The 21415-nt window shown below is 48.9% G+C and overlaps 1 protein-coding gene across 1 annotated transcript; it reads right to left on the reverse strand.

Annotated features, from left to right (window-relative positions):
- Positions 1-10118: 10118 nt before the first annotated feature.
- Positions 10119-20728, reverse strand: LOC119103684 (procathepsin L). Its single transcript, XM_037227301.1, has 4 exons — positions 20723-20728; positions 20328-20415; positions 11355-11761; positions 10119-10658 (listed from the first exon to the last, which is right to left on the reverse strand). The coding sequence occupies exons 2-4, from the start codon at positions 20406-20408 to the stop codon at positions 10178-10180; spliced, it is 969 nt and encodes a 322-aa protein (XP_037083196.1). The 5' UTR covers positions 20409-20415; positions 20723-20728; the 3' UTR covers positions 10119-10177.
- Between the last annotated feature and the right edge of the window lie 687 nt (positions 20729-21415).

A 21415-nucleotide genomic window follows, 5' to 3' on the forward strand; every position in this document is an offset into this window, starting at 1 on the left:
GTACCCACGCATGCGCGGGTTAAAGCTCGGCGGTTGGCCCCCCAGGCGATGCACGTCTGTCCCATCGTTAACCATTTTCCTTCATCCCATAGCCCTGAAATGATCATTTCTGGCCGAAAGGGCTCTAATCCAAAAACCAAAAACCAAAAACCAAACCTTCTGGACCCACCCCTGCTTTGTGGTGCCCCAGGAAATACGTGCCTCTGGAAAATCAAAGCTAAGATTTCCGGTGATAAAGTTTTTTTTGGTGCTCCCTCGTGGACCATGCATATCCAGAATTTTGCGAGGGTGGAAGACATAGATATTGTGATGTCCATGGATTTTGTTTAAAGAATCACCCACTAAGATAAAGGTTCTCTTGGAGATAGAGGTTACGGCACCCGGAAATGAAAGTTATGGTGGCCTAAACTGACCGTCTTGGTGCCTCCTAACCCAAGCGGCCAATCCAGGATTTCGTTAGGGTGGGAGACACAACATTGCTGTAGCCCTGAAATTTGGTGCCCTTGGAGAATGAAGGTTTGAGATCGGTTATGGTCTCCCCGGATTTCGGTGCCTATCAAAAATAAAAATTTGTGGTCATTTGTGGTGTCCCTGAAACTTTGGTGCCTTTTGAAACTAAAGTTAGGTGGATCCGAAATGAGGAATTTGTTGTCCCCTCACCATGATATTTTGTTGCCCCCTCACCCCAAGAGACAGGAGGCATAGCCCCATCCAGCCCCCACCCCTTACCACTCTGGATCCGCCATTGGGTGAGGGTCGGTTGACAAGACACACCTCATTTCCTCATCGCCTCAAAGCGTAACCCGTCATTTCTTCCCAATGAGTCACTCGGCTCCTCGCGTAAGCCCCATTTATGTCACTTCGGTGTGGATCTGAATATATACCGTGTTCTGTTTATGACCACAAAACTAATTCTATGTTCCGAAAAGTGTTGCTTGTACATGCTATGTAGTTGGCGCCTCCTTCGCACGGGACATGTGTACTGGGCCATACTGTCTCTAAACTCTCCCCACGCAGGCTCTAAGCGCATGTTTCCTTCAAGTCAACAGGTACCCACCAGGGGCTGATGTACGCAGGCTGTGTTGCTACACGCGGCCCGCTGCTAGACGTCTATTGTATATTCCGTCGCGCCTCCCGTTCTAAGAGCATTCGCAATAAGCACCGCTCAAAGTGCTCTCTGCTGCTCTTTTCCTGAACAAACGGCGTACCTGCCGTCATTACCAAAGGCGTAGCAAAACTATGAAACGAAATGTGCATATTAAAAACTTTTGTCATCACATCCATAATATATATACCTATATCATGGTTGTATTTTCCCTGGCCTCATGCGAAGTGTGGTTCACCTCTTTCTGACTTACGTAGTTACGGCCATCGGTTGGTTTGGCCGATCGGCTGATCGTTCGCGCCGTTTTCATTCGCGCCAACCTGCCTGCCGTCATGCGCGCAAAGTTCGGCGCGTAGATGAAAGCGTTCCATTGGCGTTCATAATTGGTCGAGCGGGGACGTTTCCCGCTTTGACTTTCTCAAGCGCCGTAGTCGTCCAGCACCGGAACCCAGACAGATCATGACTTGTCGCGTGGGAGTTTGTTTTCGGAGGCTGCCTTAGGGTGAGATGAATCAAGGATCAAGTAAACATGAAAGGAAGCAAACATTTCTGCCTCACATGGTTGCAATTATCGACGAAATAAGGGTCATCTTTTCACGAAACATCATTGTCGATATCCGATGCAGCAATAACATGATACGTAAGACAGCGAGAGTAGGTACTTACATACCCGTACGACAAAACACATGCAGAAGAGATGTCACCATCAACCTCATATTCTGAGCATTACATAATATGAATTCACACATTCACACTCCAATTCTGGGTTACGCATATCTCTAATTATATAACTCCGTTCATAACTCAATAGAATATTACGGAGACTATAAAAACGTGAGAAGTAACACAAATGCACAGTACGCTGTTATTTTAACAGAGACACGCATGAGAGACAACCTGCCTCCACCTGAAAGCACGGAAAGTATAAATTAAATGGCAGAGCCTGCCGCCACCCTGCTGCCTACTAACCACGCATCCACTAAATACCGACAATAACATGATGCCATGACATTTGTCTCAGTGTTGCTATACGTGATCGGCTGCTAGTCGCCCAACGCCTACGCTATTGCATCTCCCGTTTCAAGAGCGTTTGTAGCATGCTCCACACACTGGGCTTGCCGTAAGCGCACCGTTTGCTCCTACATCCATTACTAAAGACTGCAAAACGATGAAAGGAGCTGAACATATTCAAAACTATAATGATCATATTCAAATTGCATACCCGCATCTCTGTCATATTTCCCTCGGTCGCATGCGTTCACTGCATCCGTCTTACGCGGAAACAGCAACTGGTTGCCTTGGTCGATCATCTAATCGCTCGCGCCATTTTCATTCGCGCCAACCTGGCTGTCGCCAGGCGCATGCGAACAGTCTGGCGCGTCAATGAAGATGCTCTGGTTGTTCGGACGGGAAAAGTTTCGCGAGGAACGGAACCTTTCGGCGCCAGCCCACGGACAGATCACAACTTCCTGCGAGGGAGTTGCTCTTTGAGGACGGGCTCAGCGTAAGGTCAAGCTAGGATGGATGGCAGGAAGTAAATGTGGAGGGAAGCAAGCATTGTAGTGCTCGCTATGGCTTCAGTCGATGAAATGAGGAAAATCGTTTCAGGAAAAATCGTCGCCGACACCCGACGCGACAATAACATGACGTTTAACCCCCACCATGATAGGCGGCGATTATGGCACGTGTTTTGGAACCAAAACGTGTTCTTAGATTTTCTGGTTTCGAAACAGCGGCAGTTTGTGATGAACACTGCACGGCGACTTACGGTTGGTTTGGGCGACGAGCGGCGACATAATTGTACTGCAGGATGTACTATAAAATTAAACAAGACACGCGCCAATTTCAATTTCGTGTGGCCACAATGCATGGTCTCGTAGGCATAATGTAAAGCTGTAAATTACGGTTTTCTGGAAAATTGTACCTCGATCCTGTCAACAGCACCAAAAAAGCTAGTACAAATCGTGGAACCGTGTTAGAACAATACACTGGTGTTCTCGGCTAAGCTCTATCTTTATAAGCTTGGAAATGCCAGGGGAGGGTCGCATCAACTCCCCCTCCCCTATCAGTCCAAGTTACGCAAAATGACGAATCAGGGCAATAGTTAAGCATACAGCAAGCATAGGTGCCTAAACATACGTACAGCGCACATGCAGAAGGGATATTACTATCAACTACACATTCCCTGAGCGTAACATTACATGAATCCACACTTTTGCACTCTGATCTGTGGGCGCCGAAACTCTCCCGTTGTATCGCTCCTGTCATAACTCGGCCAGATGTTCCGGAGTCTAGAAAATCTTCACAAGAAACAGGAATTGTACGGTATGCTGTCATCTTCACCGAAGCAGGCGTCTAAATAACCCGTGCCCGTCAATTATGAAAACATGTATAATGCATGTAAACATTTGATGTGGCAGTATTTTTGAGACATACTTATTGTTAAACATGTATTCACATTGCCCAGCCATGAGGCTGTCATTAGTAAACGTGGACGCGCTGGAGCAAATTTTCGACAACAAATCCGATGGACATAAATCACAATGACCCTTTGTCTTGGTCGATTCTGAACCACTACTTGGCGCAAAATCTGATGCATGGCTTAGCCGCATGGACATTATTAAGCACAATATTATTAAATATATGTATATATATATGTATATATGTTGTTTATATATATATACGTGTATATGTTGTATATACATGTCATATATATATATATATATATATATATATATATATATATACATATCTCTCTATATATGTATGTATATATATATATATATATATATATATATATATATATATATATATATACATATACATATCTCTTCCTCTATATATGTATGTATATAGATGGATATATATATATATATATATATATATATATATATATATATATATATATATATGTATGCATGTATGTGTGTGCATAAATATACGCGAAGCCGATGGTTCTTTATGCATGTTTTGTTAGAGATCACAGCCATCCTAGCAATGATTCTTTACAGATGTTTTCTGGATATATCTCATCTGATAGCAGGTTCCCTTCTTCTCGCTGGTTGTTGAAGATGGCACCACAGCTCGTGATACAAAGAAGATATAGATTGTTATACTGCATGGCCTGGTATTACTTATGCTTCTCAACGTTCCATTCTTCATTGGCATTTTCTGGAGTGACACTTTTGGACAAAGTCGGTATCGTAGTGCGTTTGTTAACTTGAAATTGTCTCGTGTCTGCTCTTACCTGGATCTTATACCTCCATACACCAGCTTTTGTGACACTGGTTGTACGCAAACATACTACACACATATCGCAGCACAGACATAAGGATTTGCGCATTACAGATGCTCATCACTGTCAGGCAAAAAAACAGTCATCCGCGACACTCAAAACACTCAGTGTTCCGCTGCTCTCCGCCCTTGCCAACACAGAACCCACTGATAAGCGCACTGGCCGACTCCAACAAAGTGCTTCTCATTGTGTCAGGGGCCCCGACTAATGTAAATAACGGGCCCGGTCTTGTCCCTGATTGGAACTGTTCGGTTCTGGTGGTGCCCGTTCGACGAAGAGACGTTCATGGACTCCGGGGCCCGCGATCGGCGCAAAGCGCCCTCTGACAGGCACCGAGGGCCCGGGTCGCAGGGCCAGGATCTCTAATACGATCTTCGCCGAGCCCAACAAACATCGGTTCTTTGATCGTCTGTCCCCAGAGCCCTAGGGCGGGGGCGGGGGGGGCGGGACGCGTGTCCTGTAAATCTCCTGTATGCGCCACTGGAGGTGCCTGGGCGGTAAATGCGACCCCTGAGTGACCACGGTATCCGAGTGGTTTCCCGGTCCCCTTAGTGCCCATTGTCTGAAAGGTAACAAAGGCCCAAGAAGATGTAAGGGCCCTTAAATACCAGTGTACCCCTGGCGGCCAGGGGCTCCCGACTGAGCGGCCAGAGGGGGTCCACGAGTTTACCAGATAAAGCTTCCTGAGCAGCTAGGCGTTTCTACGGTACAGTCTGAACTTTTCTTTGACAATCTTTCAGTCAATCTATTCACTGCGATCATTTTTTCAGCTTCACTGTTCCGAAAGGAGCTCCTCCCAGGGGTTCCTGGACCCCTCGCCTTTCTCCTACCCCCCCCCCTCCCCCTCAACAGTCATACCCCAATAGAGTCTTCAGCCAAGACTTTGCTACTCCATGCATTTCCCGATTGGAGCTGAAGGGTCTTCCGTCCCCTTTCTGACCGTCTATCGGTTACTATTGATACACATGATACGTTGGTCCCCGCTCTGACACTGAAGGCCCTTTGACCGGGATGGTTGACCCTGAATCGACGCAGGGCCAGTCACTGACCCAAAAATGTCCCAAGCGTAGCAGGTTTAATAAGTGGCACGGGGATCCCAGTTCGACGCATTTGGGCCCTCGAGAAAACGGACAGAGAGACCCTATGTGGTGCTGGCCCCTGACTGACACGAGGCCCTTCCATTAAGACGCCCGTCAAGAAGGAGGAAGGGGGGGGGGGCAGCTCCGGTCCAGCACGAGCGAGATGCCGAGGTGTCCAACATGTCGGAATGTCGGGTCCGTCGGGATGTGTGTCGCGGTGAACCGAGTGAAACCGAGTCTCGGGCTCTGGCGCGAAGATGGCGGCGTGCCCGACTGAGCTGGCAGTGTGTCGACCGCGGACGGGCTGCCCCACCGACAGGCCTTGCGCGCGTGTGGCGGGGCTCCGTTCTCGGGCGAGGGACGGCGCGCGCGAGACTGCGTTCTTCATTTGGCGGCCGGGCTGCCTCTTCCACCGACCACCGCGAGCGTGGCTGCCGGCCGGACCGCCGACCTGGGCAGCCTCTGGGCTCACTCGCGTGTCCGAGCTCTGCGTCCAACCGATTGCACATTATTATTCACTCCTATATACAGTGATTGAGCGGAACCGTTGCCTGCGAATTTGGCGGGCGGCGGTTTGTTTGTTGGACGCGCTGGAATGCCGATGTCTGTCAATCCTCTTAAATGGAGTGTTTCAAAAAAAAATCACACAGGGCTTTTGGCGATATTCCTATCAGCACTGTGGGCATTGCCGGGTATTCTAGATATGAAAATATCCCACTCGTATTTTTTAACCACGAACTTATATCTCATCAACTAGCAATTGTTGGTAATAAGTGTTTATGGAAAATAAGTTGGATGTTTACGCACAAGTGATAAAACAGGGAAGTTATATTTAAGTATTGCGTTTTCCGACTATACAATGCATGACATTGCATGGGTAAATAATTACTGACATGCTATAGCTTCAAGAGTAGGCTACCATTGTTCAATAATCGTCAAACCTACAGTTAGGTGGAACTACTTAACCACACATTCTGAGAGCATGAAATCTAAACAGAACAGCAAAAAAAATTCTGAAACATCCCTACATTGGTGACAGATTCTCACATGGTTCTTCCTCGTCTGTCATATCATCTTCCTATCCAGTTAGTGGGCTTCGGCTCCAGTCTCCAACAACTTGATTAGCTGAGCCACTTATCCCTGCTCAGCCCAACCCGAGTATATTCATATTTTGCAAAACCACACTCCTGCATATTGCACGCAAGTTGTCGAATGCGTCACAGGTTTCAGGGAACAGAGGTCACATGTAAACACTCAATGGCTTGTAGGGGCATCTGATGGTTGCGACTACACAGAACACCAGGTTACGCGCGTGCAGACTTAAATGCTGGTGAAAAACGACGGGCGGGCTTCCGCAAGTCATTCTAAGAGGAAATCGTCGTGCTACAGGCTTATATTTGGAGCAGCGACAACATTAATTCTCCAATGAAGTTTTGATGATGTATGTCCAGTCAATACTCATAGGGACAACATAACATTTTCAGGGAGGTTGAAGACCAGCCCCAACGTGCAATCTTCTCACCCCCCCCCCCCCCCTCCCATACCTCTGACTTTCAAAAGCCAAGAAGTAGTGAAAATTGGGCCTGAATATATTGCAAACTTGTAGGTCACTTGTGGTGTAGATGATCCTGGCACTGTGAGGCCTTACAAATTTGGTTTGATGTGTCAAACAGTTAGTAGCACATCTGAATCTGAAGGCAACACTTTGAATGTCGAACTGAAGTATTGACTAATTTATCTCATCTCATCTAGGACATCTAATTTGTGTGATTTCTTCGATGTCTTCAGGTAGGCCGAGACAGACTTCAGATTTGAGTGTGCAGGACGCGATGTCATCTTTCAATGTATAAAAATGAGAAGGAAATTACAGTTTTAGTAGGCATGCAACGCCAACTGGCTCTACAGAACCTAACAGGACTCAGAGACAGAGTAATTTATCCATGTATCATGCAACACTAATAGTTGCAGCTAGTCATTTTCCAACAGCATAAGGGATTGCCTGTGTGAAGGACAACCTGTGCCAACCTTTGCTTGTGCCCCAAATGGCGTGCCCTAGACATATTTCTGTAATTGTACCAGTACTAAAAACATAAGACCATCTTTATCATGTGAGTGCTGGGTCACAATTAACATCAGTAACCATAAACGCATGTCTAACACTGACTAGCATTTGACAGGGGTGCAGTTTCCTTTTCAGTCAGGGGCTCTAGCCCCCAAAATACTTGGCCTGCAACCTGGCTTTGAGAACAAAGTGAGCCAAATCTGGGAAGAAACAAACCGATTCGTTGGCGTCTTTTGGGGGGGGTGGGTTACATCATTTCCCACTGATCAGTTCGCTGGGGCTGAGAGGAGTGAGTCGAGTATGAATTGAGGGTCTCAACCCATTTGGCATCCCTGACTGCTTACCACTGGTGCAGCACTAACAATAATATGCTAGAATTATTATCATTGTCATAAAAAGTAGGAAACATTATGATTGATTGCACGCCAATGATAGTATTTCAAACATCAAAACAAGATAGGAGACAACCTGAAGACAGCCAGGGCATGGGTTGGTGCTAATCTGTATATTTCTGATAACAGATTATAATCTTTAGCCAGATATTATGTGTTTACCAATTGGTATTCAAAGGATAATATTGCAGAAATAATGAATAAAAAGCAGCGCACGTGATCGCTGTGCCGGTACCAATCTGAAACTTAGTATATCCTGGCATTATCCGGCCGCCCAACCTGTTGTTATAGGGCCTTGGTCATACCGATCAGGGCAGCGCCTTGATAAAAGTGTCATACTACCGTGTATTTGCCTACTGTAGGCCCTGTGATAAGCCTGCGATGTTGCTTAACCATTAGGACTTGAAGAAAGGACTTGTAGCAGCAAACATCTAAATATGTAATGAACCAGGAGTGCGCCACAAGCTTCTCAAGCTGCTATTAAGTGAACTCCAATACGTATCTCAACTTTACACAATATGGCGTAACGTGGGAACTGGCAAAAGAAAGATACTAATTTAGCCAGGAGTGTGGCACAACTTTCTCAAGTTTCTTCTCCACACTTCTCTAAAATATTACCTTTTTGGTGTACCTGGCCTCTTCCAATAGCACACAGACAAGAACCTTCACAAAAGGCTATGATAAAAAGTAAGATGTCGTAAAAGTAACGTGTTGTATAGTTAAATCTAAGGCACCTATTTTTCCAGAATGATTGTATAGTATCAAATAGTACATAATGGCATAAGCCCCCCCCTGGCGACTCATGTTTCCGCAGAATGATTTTTAGTTCAATCGTCTATCATAATCGGCCATCACGACTGCACCCCCCCCCCCCCCGCTAGCTGTCCCAGAGCGGACGGGAGCCTCTCCCTGCCCTCTCTTTCCTAGGAAAGGAGGAGGAGGTCTCTCTGGAAGTTCTCTCTTCTTCTCTCTCCTCTCTCTCTCCATCTATCTCTCTTCATCTTCTCTCTCTGACTCTCTCGTCTCTCTCTCTCCTCTCTATTCTCTCTCTCTCTCTCTCCTCTCTCTCTTTTTCTCTCAGCCCTTGGTCCAGCTTTCGTAATCTATGCGTTCAGCTCTCTGCTCTCGTCTTCTTTCCTCATCGCTCCTATCTATTCTCTCTCTCTCTATTCTCTCTCTATCTCATCTCGATATCTTCTCTGTCTCTCTCTCTCTTCTCTCTCTCTCTCTCTCTCTCTCTCCTCTCTCTCTTTTTCTCAAGCGCCTTGGTATTGTAATATGCGCGTCTGTGCAGGTTATCAGTGGTCTAAAAGAAATGATTTCACCCATTTCAAACATTCGCTAAAGCCACGTTAATACCCTTGATACCCTGCGTAAAGCGCATCAGGTGAGTTTGCTATCTGCTAGCACCGACGCGACTACTGGATCGACCTCGGTTGTATCTAAGCCGGACGAAGATTCGTTCCCTAGCTGGCCTCCAGGGTAACAGCCCCTACTGGGTGGTACTTCCCCGCAGCTTGCCCCTGATGGGATGGCTTACCAATCCTTCAGCTACGCCCACCGCTTGCAGCGCCCCGCTGCTGCACACCCGCCTCCCACGGCGCCACGTCAAGTATGGAGACGCCTCCCCCGGCGTTTCTGCACCCTCGGCTCCCCTCTGCCGGAGTGGGCTTTGCAAGGCATCGCCTCACGATGCGCCCCTCAGAGGCCTGGAGGTAGACAGTGCACCTGATAGGACGGTGGAGCCCCTCGGTAGGCAGTGAGCGGTCGGCATGACCTGGCTTACGCCTGACAGCGTCTCCGGCTAACGCACTCCGGAGGCTCGGCCTGACCGGCCTGTCTGACGACTCCGTAGGCTCGGTCTGGCCGGCCTGTCTGACAACTCAATTCAGAATTCCGTGCCCTTCTTGAACGCGTCGATGGTGAAGTCTCTATACGTACTGAGGATTGCACCACCAAGGCCTTATAAGGTCTGGCGTACACTTCTCCGCGGTTCTCTTCGTTTTTAAGTGCTTGCTGGCTGACCACAACCGAATGAGGCGCATTCGTCACCTAGACGTTTTCAGAAGCGATTACGAATGCGAGTTGATGCCGAAAATTTGACTTAATTTTACTCTAGTCACATCATACAATGATCCTATCGTTCGTCAACTGTTCGACTCATATAGGAAACGCGTTTGCCAGGTCGCAGGTAGGTTTATTGTACAGCGTCAACCTCAAGCTCATCGTCGCCGATGCACCGTTTTAGATGTTAGGGTAGTTCGAGTCGGTGGCCACACCACACTGATTGTTGTGGTCTTTGAGCATCTTGATGTAACCTTCATCGCCCCAGGAGTCGCCCCACGAGTTCTTGACCAGCCAGTAGGCCATGCCGTCCTCGGTGCCGTAGCCCACCGCCAGCACGCCGTGGTCCAGGTTTCGGCTGCTGCAGTGCGGCTCTTGGTAGACACCACCACTGTACAGCTGGAACGAGATGTGGCTGGCGTCGATGCCGATGGCAACGGGACCGACATTGGCTACGGCATCCTCCATGTTCGATTCAGACCCCGTGTTGATCTCCGTCCAGGATGAGATGTAGGCGACCACGGCGGACGCGTCGAAGCGGCAGTGGAAGCGGCTGCTCTCCTCGTACGGGTAGTCTGCCTCGGACATGACGCCGCCGGCGTCCTCGATGTAGTCCCAGGACGAGCTCTGAAGGCCGCCGTTGCAGCCCTGGTTTCCGTAGCTGGAGGGGGGACGGCAGTCACCAGGAGTGCATTGAAAGGATGGCGAGCACACGTCCCCGCATCTTGTGATTGTTGTATACGCATCAAATATCATTTCGAAGAGACTTTAGCATCGCTTTAAACTATTTATGAGAGACCTTTAGATTGTGATCGGCCCTGAGAAACTCCGGCATATGTCCCTGGTAATAGCGGTAGGGGCATATGAGTGGCGGTGAGTGATGGTGAGTGGCGACCGGCTGAGCCGCGGTCACGTGGCCTCTGTCCGTCATCGTTCCCACATCGCACTGCGACCGACGTCAGCTAGATATGACGCCGAAGCCGACACACTCTCCGTGCTAGAGGCGCGTGCATGACTCATCCTCTTCAGATAAGTGATCAATTAGAGTGCACTGCGTGCAGACTTAGTGTGCTGGTGGAAGTTCACAATGTGTTAGAGAACGTTTGTAGATGAACCCTAACCTGGCACATGCTATGCGAAAGACTCGACCTTTTTCCTGCTGAACACATCGACTTTATATGCAGGACGAAATTTGCTAATTGAGGGGTTAAGTACCTGAGCTTTCTTCACAAAGTCTGACCAAACGGCTGAGCAGAACTTCCAACAACAAATAATGCATTCCTGTATCTCGAGTCCTCGGCCGCGTTCTAGGTCGCCGACGCCACCTGTCAGCGTTTCGTTCTGCCACCAGCCTCACCTCCTGGAGCAGTCCATGAGCTGCTGCTCAGAGAGCGAGACCAGCGGGTTACCAGCCAGCTTCCAGGCGCCCTCCAGCGCGCCGGTGGTGGAAAAGGCCCAGCAGGAGCCGCACTGGCCCTGGTCCTTGACGCCCGTCACGGCGCCTTCCTGGCGCCAATCCTTGGAGGCGGAGCTGACCCCCTGCAGCACGTGCTGGCCGGACACGCGGATGCCACGCGTCGCCCGCGGCTGGTAGCCCAGCATCTGGCGGTACTCGGCGTTGGTGATGTCGGCGAACTTGTTGACGCCCAGGCGGAAGGAAGAGGTGCCGGCGTTGTGCTCATCAATGACGCGCAAGTTGTCCTTGAAGATGGCTAGGCGCGCCGCTTCTTCGGCCGGGTGTGAGTAGGTCTTGCCGTGGGTTTTCTGAGGAGTGTAGCGGCGGTGCGGGTCATGATGGGTTCATCAACCCACCCCATGTCGGGCGCAGGAGGGCGTGGCTTTGGGAATTACTGGTCAAGGTATTCACTTTCAGGGCATTATGATTAAATGCAAACAACGTCAAAACGTTATGGGTTATGCGTGATAGCCTGTAAACCAATTTTCCAAGCATAAGTTGACAAGTGATGACATGATTTTTGGATCAGTTTTCACACGGATTAATAAGAATGCGAAACGATTGAATCATTTGCGACACGACCGAGTGCAACTGAGGGCTGTCAGCGAGAATCTTGACAAAGGAAAGAAAGTGGTTGGTCGACGTCGGTATCAGATGCTTTGCAAATCCTGCGCAACAGACGTAAATAATATGACAATGTTGACGGCCCAAAGCACGGAAGCCCAGACGTCTAGAGGATAATGCAGGAAAACGACGGCCAGGGATGGATTTGACGATCGCGTCGTCAGTGTTATGTTGGAAGGATCCTTAGGTCGTTGGTCTGTGTACCATCTCAAGGACGATTCAAGGAAGTGTTTATTACATGCTTGCACACTCATGCACGTATGTGATTGCTGGAATTAACCCATACACCAAAATATTCACACTTAGGCTTCCTTATGCACATTCCGCACGCACAGCACAGAGACCCAATATATTCTTATTTTTGATTAGGTAGGTATAGCATGCTAGCGCAGTGTGCGTCCTGCAGTATCTGATTTGTGATGGCATCAAGCCTTCAAATGAATCCACACGCCAGCTTTATAATCATGCCTAAACGGCTAAACATCTTGAAATATGCACGAATCGGAGTATCGCTTCAAACTTTACATCCGTTGGGTACGCGCAGAATCTAATTATTGGATGATTTCCTTGAGACTAAAGCTGGCATCTTTAACGCTGCATGTCATTATCCTCCGTGAGGTCGAGGTGCATGCAATTGCATGGGGTTTTGTGGTTCTTGAGCCCTCCCCCGATGCCCCTCTGAGTCCTTCTGAGTCCCTTCAATGCATAGCAGCAAAAAGGGAATACTGGGCCAAAGAAATTCAGAAGATGCGCTTAACTTTTGGTACCCTAGGTCCCCATGCACATCACAATTAGTATCATGTTTGTAGCAAATAGCGCCCTGTGCGTAGGCATTTGTACGTACGTAACAGCGTCCCATACATAACTAATGTTTTTGCCATGCCAACTCTTCCATATATTAGACCTGTCTGCAAATGTTTCACAGATTTTTCACATGGCAACACCTGGATTTGGATAAAAAATGAATGCAATAGGCGGGAGCTTTTTAAAGTGTGTGTACTTTACGTGAGCTATCTGAACCACTTTTATCCAATTTCTATCTGGCTACCCTGCAAGGTAGTCCAGATAAAAGTTATTCTATACTTTCCTCAACATTGCCAAGTGTATTTGCCGCATAATCGTAACGGTGTTGATTTTCGACTGATGTCGAGTGGCAAGTTCAGTCAGTTACTTTGGTGGTTAGCAGCGGTTCGGCGCCCGTCAAATCATCACAGCAAATGGGGCCCTCCGCGGTCCAGGATGCGCAACAACTGAATCTGCTGCACGTGCTCGATTGTCCGGTCGATCATCGGCAGTGATGCGCCCCGCCGGAAGTCACGCGCCCCGCCTGAAGTCAGAAGGTGGCCTTGAGCTTTTGAAGGTTTGCTGGTTCGTCCACTGGTTTGCGAGGTCACCCCGCAGCCTGAAGTCCAGCGGCGGCGGGTCGGACGATTGAGAGGCCGCGGCACGGGTGTCTTTAGCTGGTGTGCATCCCAGCGAGAAGGTTCTTAAACCAATCCAGTGAGATCCAGCACCGTGCGTGTTATCGCTCCGTCCTGCTGGAACCACTCCTCATCCCTATCGATGCCGTGGGATCGTTCCCGGGTCGCACAGAAGGATATCGGAGCGAATGCTGCACGTCAGAGCTCTATATCGCCGCCGCTCTGATGCCCTTCGGGGCGGCCCTGGGGCAACTGCTTAGCATCACTGTATCGCCACCGCTCTGATGCTCTTCCGGGCGGCCCTGGGGCGACTGCTCAGCATCGCTGTATCGCCGCCGCTCTGATGCCCTTCGGGGCGGCCCTGGGGCGACTGCTCAGCATCACTATATCGCCGCCGCACCGATGCTCTTCGGGGCGGCCCTGGGGCGACTGCTCAGCATCGCTATATCGCCGCCGCACCGATGCTCTTCGGGGCAGCCCTGGGGCGACTGCTCAGCATCGCTATATCGCCGCCGCTCTGATGCTCTTCCAGGCGGCCCTGGGGCGACTGCTCAGCATCGCTATATCGCCGCCGCTCTGATGCTCTTCCAGGCGGCCCTGGGGCGACTGCTCAGTATCACTATATCGCCGCCGCACCGATGCTCTTCGGGGCAGCCCTGGGGCGACTGCTCAGAATCAGCATCGATTGGGACTAGGAGTGGCTTCATAGGCCGGGCCGACATTGCACATGGTGCCTTGCACATGGTGCCTTGCACATGGTGCCTTGGACATGGTGCCTTGGACATGGTGCCTTGGACAGGTCCATAATTATTAATATGGAGCGTCTTTAGTTTAAGACTGCTGTGCCGTAACTTCCCACCCGCCCGCCCTATCACCACTGAATTTCGTCATGTGTTGACTAGATACTCGTTCTCGCCCTCATAGAGGCATCTTGAGTGCAGTCATAATCTGACGAACGTGAAACCACTGATGACTACCATTGTTTTGTATCACGCATTACCATGGAATGGTCATTCGAATACCATTATAGTCTTGATTGTGAGAGAAAGACACATGCCACTGTTAAGTAACAAGAAGGTTAACTTTTATCTAGTACGCCTTGCACAAACGGTACATCACATAGGCACAGCCTATCCGTTTGATCTTTTTATGGTTTCTTTTCGGGTCTGATCTATTGCTAAACGGAGAACTTGCGGCATAAACGGAACACCTCCATCAGAGCTCCGTTCATCAGCTTCACGAAAAAGAATGGATATTCTGGCCCGTCAATGTTCACACGGCTGTGGATCAGAGGTTATATATGCAGCCCTCCTCGTTTTTTGAAACAAGACATGCTTTTCCAATAGCCATGGATGTGCGCTCAATTGCAGTGCAGTCTGATTTGGACGGCCAGAGGGTTTGTCCAAGATTTAGTCCGAGCGTTTTGTTTGGACGTTTTTGTGGGATGAGCGTCCACGCTGAGAAGCGTTTGTTTGATGAGCTCTGACCCGAACGTAAACTTCAGGGTCAACGGCAGACCTTGCGGCGAAAGCTAAACATGCTGCAATGCTCGGCGCAGTTCATCCTGCCCGCCGACGCTTCCCGACCGTTGGCGCGGCCGCTGCCACCGGCCGGGTGTTGCTAGGCAGGGACAAATCGCAACGCCTAAAGCGACTCGAACCCACCCCGTCACAGTTCTATAAATCGGAATGTAGGCACTCTAACCAGCTGGGCTATGGGGGCAGGCTAAGGCAGATTGCAGGACGAGGCGATTTAAAATATAGTTTGGCTGTGTATGATCAAGCTGATTGCTCCGCAAAAATGGCGTTGACGAATGGAATCAACACATGGTGTGCAGCGTGTTCCAAATTGAAAAATACTGGCGTGGTGTTTACCGACTTTCGCGAATAAATCTGGCCATGAACATAGCTTTGAAACGTCGGTAAACTGAGCGTTAATTATTTTCAAAATAAGAACCCTAATTCATCATCCAGAAACACCAAGATTCGATGCTTTCCTTCTGCCAATTTCAGACATGTGTCAAAGCTTTGGTCGTTTTTTTCGTAAGACGGCCACTCTGGAGGCACATTCAGGCAGCAGTCTTTATCTGCTCTGTCCTTCCAGTTATCGAAACATCTGTCGAGAAGATCGCATATGGTCGGTTGTAATTTGATATGTAGGAACATCCTGGCCGTGCACTTTTAACTTGTCCATAGGCTGCGTTGTGTGCCAGACCATTTACCCCAGGCCATTGTATATCAAATAATCTTCTTTGTGCCTCGAGCCACCCTCGATGAACGATTAAAGACACCTATTTTCGTCGATCGCAAACGCTCCAATAGCTAAGATGCTGTTCTGTAAATCACACCTCATTCTAAGCCTTTCACACGCTACAGCTTTACATGACCTTGAAATCGAAGTTATTCGTCAGCAGTAAAATAATTTTGGAATCAACTAAGTATTTTCCAAGCTGTTTTGTTATTTAAATTCGTAGACGGAAACGAAAGTAACCGAAACAAGCGGACAAGGAATTTGTTAGGGATAGGTCAACCTTCTCGGCTCAGCTTCACTTGATTTTAAAAAGGAACACTCCTGTGACGAGGTTGTCGCAGGCGTACAAGGGTGGATCCAAGATTTCGTCAAGGTAAGGGCTACGCTTAATTGTGGAATTGGAATGTAGTGCCCTCCCGCTTCACAGACATTCGCCAGTCTTCTGCCACGCTATTTTTAGACTATTTCCTCTAATAAGTAAGCAGTCTTCCGACGGGTGTTTCCGCTGGCTTTGGCCCACCACATCTCTAGGAGCCAGTATAATGTTGGCCTTTATGAAGTTATTCTATCGAAAAAGAAGGCAGGAGCTCCCCTAAGCTACAATTCATTGCGTATTTGGAAAACATCAAACGAATTTAAGCAGGAACTGAATGACCGCATGAAGCAAACAGCACGTGCTAAAGTCACTCTCCGTCAAGAAGAAAAAAACAACGACGGTCGGCATTGCGGTCTCCACTGGCCCCCGGCGGAAGCTCCGTAGCAACACACGGCGGTGGTTAACGGTAACGCGGAAATAACTACTTATCGGGAAGTGGAACTTTCAACGCTTTTCGAACTCAATTGATATGCGTCTAAAAGGTGTCCTGGTCGAGTTTATTTAGGATAACTTTGCAGATTGATGCTGTGAACTGACTACTACGTACAGCACCACGAGCTCGCGACGCAATAAAGCAATCTCTTTTGCTCGTGTTGCTGTAACTGCAAATTCCGTTCAGAGGATTTTGAACTTTGAAAGCGTGCAAGAAATGTTTTGGTCACGACCTGAAAGGTATTTCGTCCTGTCCGAGGGTCCCTAGCGGCTGCCATTCGGGCGAATGCCCTCTGACCAAGATATGTGGCACCGGATCGACGCAGGGGACCTCACGGATACCAAAGGATCCCTTACCGGCGAAGGGAGTCCAACACTTGGTACCGAGATAACAATTCGGCATATCGGCCCCTGGTTGAGACGGTGGGGTGGATTACCCATTCGATACCGGGGCCCAAGACCGACACAAGGCGTTTGCACTACCTCATCGTGAATGCGAAGGCCTCCTTTTTGGCACCTTAATATTCGTCGTCCCATCCCTGTCCCTATTCAGCAAACGTGCCCCTTGCCGACCTGGGACACACTACCGACACAAAACATCCTGTTAGATGCTGTGGGATCCCTCACTGTTTCAGGGGCTCCAACCTATGCGAGAGGCCTGATTGACATTTATAGGGTCCTACCTTGTCGCTGATGGGAAAGGGGTACCAGACCGACACGGAAGCTACTGCTCGGTATTGGTGGTCTCCGTCCGCTGGCTGAGATAGAGGACCCCACCGTTCCCAGAAGCCTTCGATCAGTGCAGAAGGTACTCTGGCATCTGAACGTGCGGCCTTCGAGCTGCGGTCAGAGTGCTACCGTGCCTGACTCCGCTCGACACGGCATCTGAGAGTCCGGCCTTCGGGCTGTGGTCAGAGTGCTACCGTGCCTGACTCCGCTCGACACGGCATCTGAGAGTCCGGCCTTCGAGCTGCGGTCAGAGTGCTACCGTGCCTGACTCCGCTCGACACGGCGTCTGAGAGTCCGGCCTTCGGGCTGCGGTCAGAGTGCTACCGTGCCTGACTCCGCTCGACACGGCATCTGAGAGTCCGGCCTTCGGGCTGTGGTCAGAGTGCTACCGTGCCTGACTCCGCTCGACACGGCATCTGAGAGTCCGGCCTTCGGGCTGTAGTCAGAGTGCTATCGTGCCTGACTCCGCTCGACACGGTATCTTTGCAGATGTATCACGCGCCTATCTAACAGTGTTGGCTGCTTGTTGCTTTTTTTTTGTTTACCATGAGTTATTAACAACGCGTAAAACACCTTTAATTCTAATCAGCATTACCGTGTCTCTCAAGCATTTTGAAAGCATTTTTTAGTCTTTTCTGTCAAACGTTCTTCTGCCGTCAAGGAAACAGGCGAAAACAGTAACATTCAGTGGACGGTATGAATTGATAAGCCGTTTTAGAATTTTTATGCGCTGACCAGTGTCACAATATTGCATAAACTGGGTTAGGTTATTACATAATGCAGTAGCACATATACTGGCAACCAAACATAAACTCGATAGGGCCTCGAGGATTCCCCTCCGACCCATCTGAACAAAATTTATCACTCGATTTATGACCACCAGGCTTTGAGAATATCCACAAGATAAGTAAAAGTGAACACTCTACACGCTACATTGGCAAAAAAAGAACAAATAGGATTGTACCTAAAGTGCAGACAGGTTGACGCATGATCTTAAAACCTACCAGCAAACCGAAAGCCCATGGACGATACAACGGGTTCATAGTGCTCTTGCCTTTTGCGAAAGTTTGATTTTATTCCGCAAGCGAAGTATATTCTGCCCCCTCCAACCCCGCGCCCAGTAGGTATTCTGCTGGCCTCCCGCAAAACGCTCGTTGCAGTTCCGAGCCGTTTTGCAATTTTGTCATGCAATGAACATGCACTTGATGACAAATATTATACAAATTGGTCACGCAAGACAAGGTTCCATCCCGCCATTTTGATAGGCAATCTGGTGTGCGACGAGGATATAGAATACGACATTGCGTGGCCTGCTTTCATCGCATTTTAGGGTAAAATAAGAAATCACAGATTTGATGATGCACGCAGTCATATACATTATAATTCCTGGGTATGTACACCGATATCCTAGCGAAGGCGTGATCGGGTACTCCAAAACAAGGAAGCATGCTGGCGAATGCGTGATCGAGTACTCCAAAACAAGGAAGCATGCTGGCGAAGACGTAATCGAGTACTGAAAAAACAGGGAAGTATGCTGGCGAAGGCGTGATTGATCATTCCAAAACAAGAAAGCATGCTGGCGAAGTGCTTGCATTTCTGTCTTTGCACGCGATACTTGAGTATCATGTAGACGTTTCCATAATACGCATAATCATCAGGCTTTCAAAATAAGAAAATCACCATTGGCGACTTCCTTCTCTTGTTCTTGGGGATCATTCCCGTTGCGTGAGAACCATTGAATGTAAAAGTGTGCGGCATACTTCTGTTGTGTTTGGGGCTGGTAGAAAGATGGAAAATCCAGTTATGCACGCACATCCATAACTGAATTTTCGGGCTGAATACAGCCATAACTATTTGGCAGTAGAACACCAAGCTACTCAAAGATGGGAGAGCCAAGTAGTGGATTGATGAAAACATGTAACGCTAATGCTGCCTCCTCCATATTGTTTACCTGTACCCAATTCTGTACAATATACTTAATATCCCAAAGTTGCTCACCACTCATCTATCTGAACCTAATTCATCAAAAACGAAAGAAAACGACAATCCGTTTTACCCAAAACTGTTACTTTTTACCTGTCCTGGAAACGCCTATAGTTTTCAATTTGGCTTTTATATCTGAATACATGCAACACCCTTACGTTTTCAGTTCGGTTTTTTATCTCTGGATGCATGCAACACCCTTACGTTTTCAGTTTGGTTTTTATCTCTGGACACATGCAACATCCTTACGTTTTCAGTTCGGTTTTTTATCCCTGGATGCATGCACACCCTTACGTTTTCAGTTCGGTTTTTGTCTCCGGATACATGCAACACCCTTAAGTTTTCAGTTCGGTTTTTGTCTCTGGATACATGCAACACCCTTACGTATTAAGCTGAGCTGCGCTTCCCTATAGAAATTGCTTGCTGGCATGGGCACAGTAGCCTTTAAAACTCCAAAATATTGGTGGCTTTCCCCGACTCTCTAGCTGAAACTCCAACTGGGATACGGTTTAAGAAGGACCGATTCCGTTGAGAGACGAGTGGAACGGCCTCTGTCCTACGAAAGCTGAACAAGTAACTCTCGAAATCGGTGGGAGAAGCAAAGTGTTCTCCCCCATGTTAACGTAAATACTCCTCCTAACTCCAAATACGCCTCCAACTAAGATGGATAATATTGACCATCACAAGGTGCATGGCAAAATTGCCTTATAAGGTTATCCCGCTTCCCATGCTTTGGGATGCATCAGCTTGGACATGAAATAAATCCCCATTGGTTTTATTCGAAGGGTTCGGAGAACTTAATGAAGTCCAGATAAAGTGTAAATTAAACGGAATGCCAGCTGCCAGCTCAAGATTGCAGGCCCATGCGCACCCCGTAAGTTTCAACGACGTTGTTGAATCCCAAACAAGAGCTCCGGGGACTGGACCGTTAAACTGTCATGAAGTGTCATAAGGCCAACACATTATTTCCAGAGATAGGGGAAGGGCTGCTTCGTGCTTCCCCCCCCCCCCCTCCCCGTGTCCGCCCTCGCTGTCATGGGGGCCGAGACAAGCACTGACCTTGAAGGCGACCCACTCGGGGTCGGCCAGGTCGAACCCGACGGCGAGCTGGACCAATGCCAGGACGAGAAGCAGCCTCATGGTTCTCCTGCACGGCGTGCGAGACAGGCAGTAGATGTCAATGTCACAGACACCAAACGTCAGCCCCGGCGTAGGGCAGGAAACGCATAGTCGAAACGCATACAACATGACGTCAATGTTGGTGTGGGGAAGAATGTCAGCATTCCTGAGAGTCATAAATATATTTTGCCTCACGAAGACATTGCTTAACTCGTAAACTGAAATACACGTTTAGTGTGGGCGCGAAAACTCTGCCGGAATCTTAGCTTGTACAACTGCCATTTTTGACCCACCGTGCCACAAAAAGGTCCGCTGCCCGTGCCAATGTGCTTTACCTTTCGGTGAGCATCCAACGATGTGGTAAGCGGCATCGTTCTCGTCTTTATAGTCAGATAAAAATTCTTATCAAGCAAAACGAGGAAACTTTGCACCTGCATCGCACCATGTGCTCGTGCTCCTGCTTTTTGACAAGGACATGTGAAAATGGGCCGTCCGACAAGTGTAGCGTTTTGATAAGGTGAGGTTAAGTCTCGGGTGCATGTTTCGTTTGCAGAAGTTTCCGTCCGGGAACCACAGTGCATGACACAGGAGTTCTATGTCGGTAAGAGGCGGAGACTCGGCCAGGGAGCATTTGTTGCACAGGAACAGGGACGGAACCCCGAATGTCAGAGGGCTTCTTGCGGTTTTCGGGGTCTTCTGACAGTGAAACATATGAGAACTTATAACAGGAATTCACAATGATAAAATAGGAGGGCTCTGTGCCAGTCAGGGACCCCAGTATCGAACGGCAGGCCGTCTACCCCATTTCAGCCAGGGGCCTGTTAAGCCGAAATGGGACCTCTGTGCCAGTTACTGGACCATCTGTTGCGATCAGGGAATTTCTGTGTCAGCGAGGACCTCTGCGTCGATGCGAGGCCATCTGCCCGGGTCGAAGCGTCTCCGCGTTGGGGAGGGGACCAAGATCTGACGCATCCCTCCAAGAGCCTTCGGATCGACCACGGGACACCGCCACTGTGCGGCCAGAATGG

Source organism: Pollicipes pollicipes, unplaced genomic scaffold (assembly GCF_011947565.3).
Source record: "Pollicipes pollicipes isolate AB1234 unplaced genomic scaffold, Ppol_2.1 Scaffold_5724;HRSCAF=6776_pilon_pilon_pilon, whole genome shotgun sequence".
NCBI classification, from domain to species: Eukaryota; Metazoa; Arthropoda; class Thecostraca; order Pollicipedomorpha; family Pollicipedidae; genus Pollicipes; species Pollicipes pollicipes.